General features: G+C 45.2%; 1 protein-coding gene across 2 annotated transcripts; it reads left to right on the forward strand.

The window, feature by feature from the left end:
- The first annotated feature begins 4827 nt into the window (after nt 1-4827).
- On the forward strand, nt 4828-12897 carry NPY5R (neuropeptide Y receptor Y5). Of its 2 annotated transcripts, none has more exons than XM_075421655.1 (2): nt 4828-4878; nt 11155-12897. In XM_075421655.1, exon 2 carries the CDS (start codon nt 11164-11166, stop codon nt 12493-12495), a length of 1332 nt encoding a protein of 443 aa, XP_075277770.1. In that variant the 5' UTR covers nt 4828-4878; nt 11155-11163; the 3' UTR covers nt 12496-12897. The 2 variants fall into 2 exon arrangements, with proteins under 2 accessions (XP_075277770.1, XP_075277771.1); XM_075421656.1 differs by lacking the exon at nt 4828-4878 and adding an exon at nt 5191-5549.
- The last annotated feature ends 1385 nt before the right edge of the window (nt 12898-14282 follow it).

Below are 14282 nucleotides of genomic sequence, written 5' to 3' on the forward strand. Positions count from 1 at the left end.
GGGGTGCAGCTTTGTCTTTGTTTCTCACCATCCTACTCTATTTTCATTGGGTTAACCTACCACAGAGGCATTAATTTGGTGTCCTAGCAAAATCCAAACAGAGAAATGCCATTGTTTCTGCCACAGAAATCTGCAGCTTCAGATAGGTATGATCTTCTTTTCCTCCATATTGTCACTAGTCACGATCTCCATTTCAGCAGTAAATGAAGCGATTCATAATACTTCATGTTTTAATGGTTGGTATATACAAGAATTTCAAACATCGTATAAACACAGGCAAAGCAAGACTCACAATAATTCTTTTAAACAATAAAAATATAATAATTACCTGCAAGAGATTGAAGACGGATCCTATGTGTCGCTAAGTGACCTTAACTCACAGTGATGGTGACAAATATTCATAGAGTTATTCACCCTGCAGATGGATGCAAGGTCAGGCTTTAAATAGTGCAGTGGAGCAATGGAAAAGGCTGTCTCAGCCGCCGAGTGTTTCAAACATATACGCTATGCGTCTGTGCATACACACATGCCATAACCCGAGCCTTACTACAAGCTTCCTGCTCTGCCACACAGTTGCACGCCCACCTCAGATGACTGAATCTGTTTGAGCTACTTCAGTCTTCTCTGAAGCACTTCACATACATGTGAGCACTAACACACACTAATAAATAATCACTCTCATAAACAGAGGCTGGCTCCTTTCAAACGCTTTCCATTATAGCACTACAAAAAACACATTGTGCAGTAAATGCCGCACAGCATCAGGTATGTTCTGCAGGAATCTCAGGCGCTAGCTGTTCCCAGCTGTTCTGTGCATCTCCAGTCTCAACACCAAGCTGAGTGTCTTGTGCTGGAGCACCAAGCTCACAAAGGTGTCAGATGCTTCCTCAGTAACTCTTATTCCACTGATGACCACTGTCAGGACACCAGAACACTGGAGTAGCAAGATAACCGTTGCGTTAAAGATTATCCTCTTCCAGGGAGTAAATTATTTCAGCGCATCAAAGGCACCCTGGACTGGAAGACTCTGTTTGTTTGTGTGCGTATGTTTATTTGTGTGAAGGCGTGACACTGAGTAAGTACAATAAACAGAACACGAGTATCTCAACTAAGGAAACGGAACAGCTTGAGTAAAAGAATACAGAATCTCTTTGAAGCAAATGCATCGAGAAGGGAACAAGATGTTTTTAAAAAACACATGGAAAAAATATGCCAAGAGATCAACCCATTAAAATTCTCTCTCACTGTAACTCTCAAAAATGGAAAAGATGTCATAAAATGAGGCTGTTCCTTTCATTGCAATGTATTGTCATGTGTTCAGGCAACGCAATCCCTCTGTAAAACTTAAAATCCACAAATGAAAGAACACCATGAGAGTCGTTTGTGGTTTCTACTGTACATAAAGCAGACGGAAGTCACCACTATGGAAATGAATGGAAGTACTCTGTGAATGTTGTTTTATTTTTATTGTTTTCATTTTCTAGTAATGAACATTGAAATACTTGCACTTCACGCTATGCTATTTGCAGAGAAGGGAACTCCTGCTCCTTGGGGCAAAAGGCTGCCATCAGTAGCCTCAGTAGGCACTTTGCTGGTAGGTACAATGAGAACAGCAGCAAATTCTCTGTTTGGCTAAGAGTGTGTTTATTCTGCAACTACAGCAACTGACACCAAACATAACAACACTTCATTTGACTGCTAATGTCACAAATCCAAAGAAGCTGTGTGAATAATGATGTGGCTAATCTCTGCTGAGAGTCGTGCTGCCGCAGTTCCACTTTCAACAACACAGCCAAGCTATCCCGATCGCAAGCAATGTTACTTAAAGACTGCTCGAGATACAACCTTCATTACACCCACCTGGCTAAAATACTAAGCCATGCTTTCTGCTGCGGCCACCCCACCCTGTCCATCCAGGGCTCAAACTCAGGTACGCTCATACACAGGCTCTCATCTGCCTTCAGATGAGGCAGAAGCAGGCCCTGAGCTTCAGCATGATCGTCCAGAAGGGGCATTAATAGTCAACGCGCATAGCACCAGCCAGCAAATGTGATGACACATTCGGCAGCAAAAATGATCAATTGCTTGCTCACCCTTGAAAGTATTTTATTAGCTAACTGTCAGATGTCCTGCCTTTCATTGCAAAGACATCTCAACCATTGCAACTTTTTCAGTGGTCCGAGGCTTGCTGCCTTCATGCCCGGCTGCTTTCTGTGAGGCAAGAATCCACAGAAGGTATGGGCCAAATACACATCTACAGAAGTCAGACATTAGTGGTATTTTTAATAGTATTTTAATAGTACTTTTTGTGGGAGGTGAAGAGTTGGACTGATGTGTGTGAAAAATCTTGACCAACAGAAATGCTTTATGTGTATCTCACGAAATGCCTCGAACTCTGTCGTAGCTATGTCCTACCATTTTAGACTGTCTTGCCCATGGATAGGTGCTGAGTTGGTAGCAGACTTTACAACATTAGACTTTCATTCATGGCAAGCTTTGACTCAGGGCAACTGACCACATGCTGTGGAATTTCGACATTAGGTGGCTTAGACCTAGATTTTTCGTGGCATTCATCAGTTCTCACCAACTTCAGTTGGAGCTTCGAATCACCATGCCTTTACAGATAGCCTTTAGAGGCTAAATTTTCAAAGACATTGGGATGATACTCCCAAAAGAAAGACACATTTGGGAATGCGGTAAGAAACATGCAAAAATTAATTTGTAGTCTTGTAACCACAGAGTTCTCTCCTGTATTTTCTGTCGTGCCCTTCTGACTTGGGAATCCCAGCCTCCTCTCTCCAGTGAACCATTTTTCTTCCTCAGCTCCTCCAGGACAGGTGTCTTTCATCATCACCATCTCGTACTTCCTCAAGGACTCCTCCATGGTTTCCACGACCCTATGGAGGCTGGTTTCTAGGGAACTTGTACTAATACCTGCTGTCAGTCCTGACATCAGATACGTCTAATGTCAGTACCTTTCCTATCTCTAGATCACCTTTTTTATTATTCAGTAGTATTACGGGCAACACAGAGGTACACAAACAGCAAAAAGGAAAAAAATTACAGCGGTTCGAATAGTTATTGCCTCTGATGTGCACAAGTATCAGGGATGAATTGTCCCAATACGGCTGGGAGAAATCTGGTATTATTTACAGGTCCGGGGGAAAAAACGCAAACAAACCCACAACTGCCAGTACTGTTTGATGAAACCTCCCGAAATAAGACAACTAACAAAACAAGGATGATACTTTGTTCTTAGAGAAAATTGCTTTAAGGAAAAAACCCTTGTCTTACTGACTGCTCTTGCTAAGAAGCACATGATTTCTGGAGGCTGTCTGGGGAGCTGTAGCTGGTGACTGCCTGCCTTAGAAACGGTCAACACGGAGGCAGGCTGTTTGTACCTTTACGAAGTTACAGTGGCATCCCACATAAATCATAGCTGTGCGACGCAAGAAACCATAATTTCCCATTTGTGGGCTCTGCCAGCAAATTTTGATTTTCTTTTTAAAGACCACGTCAGTTTGCTGTAGCCAGAAGTTTTCACAGAAAGATACAGCGTCTCTAAAACTTCCCTCTTCCCAGGAGGGAACATCCGCCTCAAGCAGCGTGGCCAGCGATGTGAGAGGCTCCCCGGGAACAAGGGACATCCAGAAAATCGGCTGCCTGGAAGATGGTCTGAATCCCCCCACCGCAGGTTAGAACCAGAGTGGGTTTCTCACCTCTTCAGGTCAAACATTCGCATGAAATGTTTCAAAGCCATCAGTGTTAGGTGGGAAGGTGGTCGGAAACGCCGAGAACAGCTGCTCAGCCCTAAAAAGGACTGATTTTGTTCTGCTTTGTGACTAACGGGAGAGCTGTCTTGAAAGGGTGAGATGGATTGGCGCGTCGCTTCCACCTGGCAGCTCCCTGCGCTCCACCGGCACAGGCCGTGATTCACCGGCGGTGGGTGGTGAGCGACGCAGGGGCGGGCGAAGGAAGACGGGACGCAATCTTCCTCGCCGTCCTGACCTCATCCGCTGGAGATGAAGGTTAATGGTTCCTTCACCACTTACCCTGAAAATGAATGTTTTTTAACCTATTATTAATTAAGGAACCTAACCGGACTTTCAAAGTCGTTTTATGACGTGGTTGATCCAGCTGCTTTGCATTCTTGCGGCACAGTCTTCGTGCGGCTAATCACACCGACAGCTCTTCTGCGGTGCCTCGTTAGCGTCAGCCGTCGCGGGAGTGCCTCGGCAAATGGAAAAGTCATTACCTTGTCGTGTCAGATTCTGCCGCTCGCGCTCCCGGAGACCCGCACGCCGCTCAGCCCTCCAGCAGCCCCCTAACTGGCCTGTGATCAGTGACCCTCCTGGTGCCGGCAGGCAGCAGCTGCCGAGAACGCCTGAACTTGGCTTCTCATGCTTTGCGCTGTGACATACCCAGCAATTTATACGCTTTAAAATGATACTCACTTTAAAAACAAACCCGCCCTGCCTTCCCACTGACGGCCCCGCCGGAATTCAGACCGCCCTCGGGCTGCTCGCCTCCGCACGGGCTGAGGGAGGAGGGCTGCTCGGGGGAAACCGCCACCCGCCCTGAGACCACCGAGCCGCACCTCTGCGGGGCGCCGCGGCTCAGGCGTTTCGCGGGGGACTCGTTCGCGGCCCCGCCGAGTTGCCACGGAAATCGGCGCGCCGGGCCGGGCTGAAGCGGCGGGCTCCCGGGGCCAGGCGGCTGGGCCAGCGGCACCGGCACCGGCACCGGCGTGGCGGCAGCCGCCCCCCGGCCCGGGGCATGCGCGCTGCCCGCCGCCCCCGGCCAGCCGCGCTGTCCCCGCCCCGCGGCCCTGCCCGCCCGCCCGCCGCGGCGGCGCCCGCAGACGGGAGGCGCGCGCAGGTAACGGTCGGCGGGGCGGCCGCGCGGGTTTGCGCGGGGCTTCGCCTCAGGCGCGGGCGGGGCTCGGCTGCCGCGTCCCCGGCGGGGGCCGGACCCGTCCCGTCGCGTCCCGGGCGGCTGCGGGGCGGTGCGGGGCGTAGTGATTCTCCGGCGAGGCGCAGAAGGGCGAAGCCGGCCGCCTGCCCCGGCTCGGGGTGGGGTTTTGGCCCTCGCGAGGCCGGAGCCGCTGCGCCCGCGGGCGTGAGGTGCGGCCGCGCCTTTCGAGTTTGCTGTCACACCCCCCCCCCCCCCCCCCCATCACCCCCCGTTGGTTTGCATAACGTTTCCCTGGGGCGGCAGAAATAATCTCACTGCTTGGCTTTTGCTGGTTTCGGGAAGCCGCGTTCTTACTTTCTGGAATAACGTTGCAGTCCTTTTCGTTGGGCACATCCAGAGGCGTAGCGTTAACAGGCACGAAACCCCATTTTTCTGAACTTGCGAAGTAATCTGCCTTCTGAGCTCTGCCAGGTTCTCAGGCTGGTTTTTGCCGTTGCACATCATCAACGAGAGCATTTGAAGCGACAGCGTTTCGTCTTTGGTTTCCGTTGTGGGTGCTGCTCTTCCGTGGCTTCGGTTCTTGGCTGGGACGTTGTCTTGGACCTCAGTGATGCGAGGGCATCATTTCTGAAGAGGTAACAACGTCGCTCAGTGCTTTCCTTAAGCTCGGGTGGCCCGGCAGTTGCAGCCAGTCGTGTTAACTGCTTACGACTGCCTGGAAGTTTAAAGACTTTTCTTGGCTTTGTTTTCTGCACAGTCCTGATGCTGCTCCAGTATTACGGGGGCAGAACAGTTGTATTTCTTAGGTGATTTTCACATTTTGCTTCTTCCCTATGTGTGTTTGTTTGTTTCTAAGGCAGAAAAATGTCTTCTAAGACTGTAACTTGTTGGCACAATAAAGATTCATTGTCCTGTTACACAGACTGAGCTGACTAGACTGTACAGGCACCAGCCAGTCAGAGTTAACGGGGATTAATATTGTCGGATATGAGGTCGTATCTATGAATAAGCCGAACTGTAAGCATCTCATCTAATAGAAGGAAGATTTTCTGAAACAACACTTGCCTGTAGAGGAGGATGGTTGCCTGCCTGACTTTTGTGTTCTTGAAAATTTCCCTTTAAATAAGTAGAGAAAAATAAATATTTAGCCTATTCATTCTCCTAAGTTATAATTTATGGATTTTGTGTTTTAAACAGTAGCTTTAAGTGGAATAATAAGATTAATTTTAACATTTTAAATATATTAAACTAGCATATTTTTGCTTGTGTGGTACCCCTAACTCAGCTAAACCTGAATAATGGTCTAAGTTCTCCCTGTCACTCTCAGGCCTTAGAGCAACTGAAAACTCCTCTGAAGCATGATTTTGGTGGAAATAAGAGCCACATCAGACAGTTACACTGAGGTCTATCACAGGTGAATGTGATTTAAGGGGATATTACTTGAAATAACTTTTAAGAGCATGGTACATCAACTGTCATAAAAGACAGTTTACTGTAAAAGTTAACCACAAATATTCCTTGTATTTAATGTTAATTGCAGTCATTTGATTCTTACAGTAAATATTCAAATCCACGCTGGATCGTGCCATGAAACTGCAGTCCCTCCTGCCTTGTGCAGCATAGTCCATAGCCTGTCTCGGGCATCCCCCTGAAACTAAAGGAGACCAAAGCAAACCCATGTAAGGCTCGCAGGGTGTGAGCTCATCGGGGTGTGGCTGAGCAGTCTCGGGGAGTTCATGGAGACCAGGAGTACAGAGGGGGGACCTCATTTGCTTGACTGATTGATGTAGGAGATGGAGGTGATCCAACTTTTGGAGCTGACAGCTAGAAAACCTCCGTCGGGTACCTTCAGATTGGTTAAATCTGATCTTGAAAAGAGGCGCGAGAGCACTGTGGCACTGTGGTGTACTCAGTTTGGAAATACACTTTGAAGACGAAGAGAACATTTTCAACAGAGGCAATATTATTTAATTCTGTTTCCCACAGTGGGATTTTCAGGAATCTTCATTTCCCTGAAAGCTACGGCCATGAGCCACACTGGGATTGACCAACCAACAAGAGGGAAAGCGAGCAAATCTCCAGGAATAGAAGCAGCTGTTAAAACAAAGCAGGGAGATAAATGCCAATAAGTGCACAAAACCCTGTGAAATCGGTGGTATGCTAATATGAGTTTGGGGACTGAAGATCAGTGATACGGGAGGGACACTTGCTTGCACCTTTACCGCCAGTGCCACTCAAGCTGAGCGAGCAACCGGCTCCTCTTGAGCAGGAAAGGAAGCTCGGAGAACAAGAGATCCACTTGGCGATTTTTGAAATTTGGGGGGAAAACGGTTTTCATTTCACACATCCAAAATGAAGGTAAAACTCTTTGGGCATTTTTCGAAGGGAACTTGTGTCAGCACCTAGCAGCTTATAGTTTTATTCCCTTCCTCTCTGTCTTTCTGTCACTCTGAAACTGTGATGGTGGGGAGATGGTGCAGAAGTGGCTGCGGTGCGCTGTGGACTTCTGGGATGCCCCGAGTGTCCAGCCAGGGCCTGGCCAGAGCACGCTGTGGCTTCTTCCAGCGCTCCTTCCTCGTGGAAATCGGGATATGTGACAGGGGAGACGGCGCCTGCTCTGCTCTTGCCTGAGGCAGAAGGCAGCCGTAGCACAGGGGGAACGAGCTGGAGAACCCGTGATGGGCTCTGGAGGCACTTCTGCTAAGCTCCTTCGATATTGATGTGTTTCAGCAAAACCAGCATATTCACTTTTTGTTTTTAAAGAATTCTATTAAAAACACGATGAACAACTCTGCTAAAGCCGTACTGCAAGGGCTTTATGTGAAGGTGTAGAAATCCACAGAACCTGGCGACCATCTTTAAATTAAATTTTTAAGAAGAACTTTGTAAACATTTATTTAATAAACATGTTCCAGTGTAACAACACATAACATTTTGTTCCTTGGCCCTAGAAAATAATTATGGTGCATCTGTCTTGAGAGCCTCTTCTTTTTCACTTTTAGTCACCAAAGCTGAAAGTGGCAGTAGGAAGTAACAGCGACACCAATAGATGTTTTTTCAGTTCTCTTCATAGAATCTGTTGATTAAAACAAAGCAAAATTGAATGAAAACGTACAGATTTCTCTTCAGACCATAGCACATAATCGAAATGGAATGGACTAATTAGATAGAGAGCCTTTTCCACTAGTAGGGATGCCTGCTTTTTCTCCAGGCGCTGACGAACCTATGGCCTGCTATCAACTTTTTCAGTGACAGCCAGTATCACCAAAAAGTCTAGGGAGGAAGCTGCAGTTTTGGTACATGGATCAACAAAACTTTCACGCCTACACAGCTGTCCTCAAAGGCCTGCTGTTGTAACTTAAGCATCGGTGTGCATCATCACTACTCTGTATGATCTTTGTGCAGATATGACTATGTGAGAATTAACTGTTACTGAAAATACCTGTAGATGCTCTAAAAACAAACCTTATCTCCAGGTTTCTGAGAGAGAAACAACATCTGCAGCTCGTTTCTCCTTTACAGGTTAGTCCTTCAACCTAGTATCAGTTAAAATAGAAGAATATACAGAATGATCCTTCTTAGCAAAAAGTTACGTATCTAGGCATATGTAATAAATGAAAAGCTCCTTCCTTCAGAGTCATCATCAATTTGAGAGCATTGTAAGAGTTTCTGAGGGTTTTTTGTTTTGTTTTGTTTTTTAATCTTAAGATGTTACTGGATCTCCTGTCTTTCTTACTAATTTTCCTGTTCTCAGCCAATGACTGGCTGGTTAGTAACCAAGATTTGGACAGATCGAGCTCTTGAGCTTCATTTCCCTTTCTCAAATAACTCGTGATCGGTTTCAAACCTGCTATCGGGCAATGGGTTGCTCAACTCATAGTGTTCTCTTAACCTGTGCAAGATATAAACTGGAAAAGGGAGGCGTCCAAGCAAAAAGAAAATTGTCCCGAATTACGCTAACGGCTTTTTCATTATTAACTCCTCAGTTATATGCAAGGCTTTTTCCTACACACTTCTCAGCTAAGATGAATGGGGTAATGCAAAGATAATGGAATGTTCACCCTGAAAATGTTAGGCAGATAATATTTCATATTGCAATGCAGTGTACAGTTGAAGTGGCTGTCATGAATCAAAAGAGACCCTGCAGATTACAGATGCGTGCACACACTGAAACCTGCAAAAGCGTCAGTCATAGCAAAATCCATCACTCCTCCGTACTGAACAAAGGGCAAAAAATGGTACAGGTATGACATAACAGGGACATAATTCCTTAAGCCTGAGGTAGGGGAATGTATTTTACCCAGGGCAGAGCCCTGCTGTGGCTTTTTCTCAGACAAAATTTAGGTTCAGTCACATTTAGAGAATGGAAAGAAATTTCAGCTGATTTTGGAATTCACTGTGGTCTGCAGATCATACTGTTTTCAGATGGTTGCTAGCAACTCAGAGAAATTAACTCTTAAGTAAAAATTAAGTAAAAATCTGCTTACTTCTTTAGCTAATAGTTGTATAAAGAGAAGCCCACCAAAATGAAAACTTCTAATAATATGAATATAGAAATGGAAAGATTGGATCACTTACAGAATCTCTAGTCTGCTCCTTTAAAGTTTCTCTAGAGCAAGGGTAGTCTCAGATAGTGTTGTTTGTCTATTGTATGGTTTTCCACCATTTCACTAGAGACTGGGAAAAATTAAATAATTTGCATTAATGCCGCCCTGCTCGTCTGCACGTAATTGTAGTATTTAGATTATCTAAATTCACGTATCCAATTCTTACTTCTGTTTTAGCTATTAAAAAGCACTTTAACTCAACATTGCGAGAAGCTGGCAAGGCTCATTTCTTTTCACCTCTTCCCAACTCTTTACTTGCAAGACACAAAAACTTGCAATGTCGTACTATTTTTTTTAAACAAGTATTTCTAATCTTACATGAGGGACCTTTCCACCACAACACACTGACAGTGAATATTCTGAGGGTGTTTTGTGGTTTGAGCTTCCCTTTGGCACCCGGCAGTAGGAACGGACATGTTGTGGTGCGAAGGAAGGAAGGAGCACATCTGCACGTGTGGAGGAAACGGAATGGTATTGTTGCGCGTTGGAGAAGTCAGCACGGTACAGCTCATGGAGGATAGCTACATTCTTGAAGAGCCCTGCCTGTTTTAATTGATGGATTTAGCTTTCTGCTCAATTTATATATGTTTTGGGTTTGTTTAGATCTTTTTGTTTTGTCTTGCCTAAGATTTCTAAGCGTGAAGCAGTTTTGTACAGGACATTGGCACTCGGGGGAATTCTGACTTTGAAACTTTAGTACATGCAGGTGTTTAAGGTAAACTGGAGTGTAAACTGAATTCTCTTGTCTTTCTGTTTCTTCTGAACCGAAGACTATTACATGAAGATTCTGTAGGCAGAATAACTGTGCTGAACTAGGTTTTAATGTTAGATGTTTCAGTGCTGAATAATTAGCAGTTCCCTGAATTTTCAGATGTCTGTGTGGGGTTTGCTTCCAGTTAACACTATCCTCTCTGTGGTATGTCCAGTTACTTTGGATGTTTTGTATGCAGTCTTCCCTTCTGCTTGAGCAACTGTTAAAATATGTTCAGCACTTAATGGAAGACGGTTTATAGGAATTAGGAATTCCGTCTTGGATCACTGACAGTGGATCTTCTTATAAACTGATCCTTTTTCAAAGCTGTCACCTATTTTGTGTCAGTTTTCTACTAGCAAGGTAAGAAATACTACTGCTGTTGTTAGCATATGTCAAAACATCATATATTTTCAGGTGCTGTTATTATAATTTGCTGTCGTGTAATGATTAGGCACATGCCCAGATGGTGACTGTGATTTCCTTACTCATATCAATGAGCTGTTATTTGTATGAGTAATCTTACCAATAAATGGATTGCTTTTGTAGCTAACTGCTCCCTCATGGAAATGCTGACAATATGGTCTACAGCAAAGCATAGTTAAAAGCCAGCTTCATAATGCAGAACCTTAAGTTGTCATCGGCCCATGCAAGCAGCCAGGTAGGAAGCCCAGATGTGCTGAACGCCACGTGATAACACCTATGAAACTAATTTGCGTTGACCTGAAGTGATACAGGATCTGCCTCACAGTAGAATAATACCACTATTAATTTATTTGCATTAAGGTGATACAAGGTAAATTTATGTTCCTTTACATCCTGATTAACATCAGCATCACCCTTGCTTCAGATGCTAACTAACGCCTTTCTTGTTCTAAGCAGGACTGTAAAATGGATTTAGAAGTCAAAGACCGTAACAATAGGACACCTACCAAGAACACCTCTTCTGCTACAAAGAACTTCTCTGCCTGGGAAGATTATAAAAGTAGTGTTGATGACATACAGTACTTTCTCATTGGGCTATACACACTTATAAGTCTGGCCGGCTTTATGGGGAATCTACTTATACTAACAGCTCTACTGAAGCGCAAGCAGAAGACAATAATAAACATTCTTATCGGTAACTTGGCCTTTTCTGACATCTTAGTTGTGCTGTTTTGCTCACCTTTCACGCTGACATCCGTCCTGATGGACCAATGGATGTTTGGCACTATCATGTGCCACGTCATGCCCTTCCTTCAGTGCGCATCGGTTCTAGTTTCAACTTTAATGTTAATGTCTATTGCTGCAGTCAGGTACCGTATGATAAAATATCCCCTTTCTAGCAATTTAACAGCAAAACAAGGCTATTTCTTAATAGTGACCATCTGGGCCTTTGGCTTTGCCATTTGCTCCCCGCTGCCAGTTTTCCACAAAATTGTGGACCTCAGCAAAACTCTGCGTTTTGAGGCACTGGAAAACAGGCTTTTGTGCATTGAGTCGTGGCCTTCCGACTCCTACAGGATCGCCTTTACGATAGCCCTGCTGCTCATGCAGTATATATTGCCACTGGTGTGCTTAACTGCTAGTCACACCAGTGTCTGCAGGAGTGTGGGTTCCAGGCTGTCAAACAAGGACAACAAGTTTGAAGAAAAGGAGATGATAAACCTAACACTTCATCCATCTAAAAGTACCGGCACACAGGTGCAGCCCTCCAGCCATTCCAGATGGAGCTGCGCCTTTGGCAGAAAGCACCACAGAAGATACAGCAAAAAGACTTCAAGTGTGATGCCAGCTATTTCAAGGCATCATCAGGATGCTCATTCCAGAGACCTACCAGAAACCTCTGGCACAGAAAAAAGCCAGCTCTCTTCCTCCAGTAAATTCATCCCTGGAATACCGATCTGTTTTGAGATGAAACCGGAAGAAAATACAGATATCCAGGACATGATTACAGTATCCCAATCCATCGTCAGAATTAAGACAAGATCTAGGAGAGTTTTTTGCAGACTGACAGTGCTAATCCTAGTTTTTGCTTTCAGTTGGATGCCTCTTCACCTTTTCCACATTGTGACGGATTTTAATGCCACTCTCATTTCTAACAGACATTTTAAATTAGTATATTGCATATGCCATTTACTGGGTATGATGTCCTGCTGCTTGAATCCCATCCTCTATGGGTTCCTTAACAACAGCATAAAAGCTGATTTAATGTCCCTTATTCCATGCTGTCAAATACCATGATTTTATGTGCCCCAAGATAAAATAAAACAAACAAGTTTGACTTTCAAGCATACTGATGTGTGTAGCTATAAAAGCTAAATTAGTTTAGTTTAGTTAGTCGGACTTGGTTGTGATTAGTAGCATTTCGTGTGAATGAGTAGTTAAATGGCTGCATGTATTTCTTGCATTGGGCAGAAATATATATATATATACTGTAATATTTTTTCTGTCTGTTACACATAGAAAATCATGCCCAGTGTACAAAACCAGAATACAGTTTTCATTACCTGAAATACTGGCAATCTGTACTTTGAAATTATACGGAATATATAATGAGTAATCAATGTAAGACTACTTAGACATATGAGTATTAACTATCATAAAACCATAATAAAATACATACTTTTTTCTAAATAACTATTGTTGAGACTATTTCAGAGCCAGCTTTGACTGTGTTCTAAGATAATTAAACATCTGTTTCTGGATGTGATTAGAACAATATTTTTCTTTAGCTCTTTGACTCATGCTTTGCAGTATCTTTGCAAGATGCTTTGCTGCAGAGTCCCAGATTGCCTTATTCCCTGGAATGGGTTGTGGGTAGTTGTTCTTGTCTAGATTGTTTCTGTCTCACTGTGTTTACCCAGTACAACCTATCTCTGATTCCCTTAGCCAGTTTTTACTCTGCCTTCTCATTTTATGTAATTTTCAGCCAGGCCTGAACTTCTCTGTAGTTATGCCTTCATTCTTACAGTGATGACTCCCCTGAACATACAACACAGCTTCTGATCAGAGTAAGCCTTCATTACCTGAGTAAGTGATAGTGGAAAGAAAATGGGAAGACAGCAGGGTTTTTTCTTTTCCTTCACCAAAAAGCCAAAGCTTACTGCACCTCAGTATAGGTAACCCACTTGCTTTGGAGACCTGCAACAGCTTTTAAATAAACGTGCACGTGCGTACACGCGCGCACACACACACACTTTCTGCATCTCCTTCCCTTCTCTCCTTTTCTCACAGAATCACACAGAATGTTCGGGGTTGGAAGGGACCTCTGTGGGTCATCTAGTCCAACCGTCCTGCCGAAGCAGGGTCACCTACAGCAGGCTGCACAGGACCTTGTCTAGGCAGGTCTTGAATATCTCCAGAGAAGGAGACTCCACAACCTCCCTGGGCAGCCTGTTCCAGTGCTCCGTCACCCTCAGAGGGAAGAAGTTCTTCCTCATGTTCAGACGGAACTTCCTGTGCTTCAGTTTGTGCCCGTTGCCCCTTGTCCTGTCACTGGGCACCACTGAAAAGAGTCTGGCCCCATCCTCCTCACACCCACCCTTCAGATATTTATAAGCATTTATTAGGTCCCCTCTCAGCCTTCTCTTCTCCAGGCTGAACAAGCCCAGCTCCCTCAGCCTTTCCTCGTAGGAGAGATGCTCCAGTCCCCTCATCATCCTTGTAGCCCTCCGCTGGACTCTCTCCAGCAGCTCTTCATCTTTCTTGAACTGGGGAGTCCAGAACTGGATGCAGGACTCCAGATGGGGCCTCACTAGGGCAGAGTACAGGAGGAGGAGAACCTCCCTCGACCTGCTGGCCACACTCTTCCTAATGCACCCCAGGATGCCATTGGCCTTCTTGGCAGCCAGGGCACACTGCTGGCTCATGGTCAACCTGTTGTCCACCAGGACAACCAGGTCCCTCTCCACAGGGCTGCTCTGCAGCAGGTCCACCCCAAGCCTGTACTGGTGCACTGGGTTGTTCCTCCCCAGATGTGGGACCCTGCACTTGCCTTTGTTGAACTTCATCAGGTTCCTCTGCGCCCA

The sequence above is a fragment of the Opisthocomus hoazin genome, chromosome 5, assembly GCF_030867145.1.
Source record: "Opisthocomus hoazin isolate bOpiHoa1 chromosome 5, bOpiHoa1.hap1, whole genome shotgun sequence".
NCBI lineage: Eukaryota > Metazoa > Chordata > Aves > Opisthocomiformes > Opisthocomidae > Opisthocomus > Opisthocomus hoazin.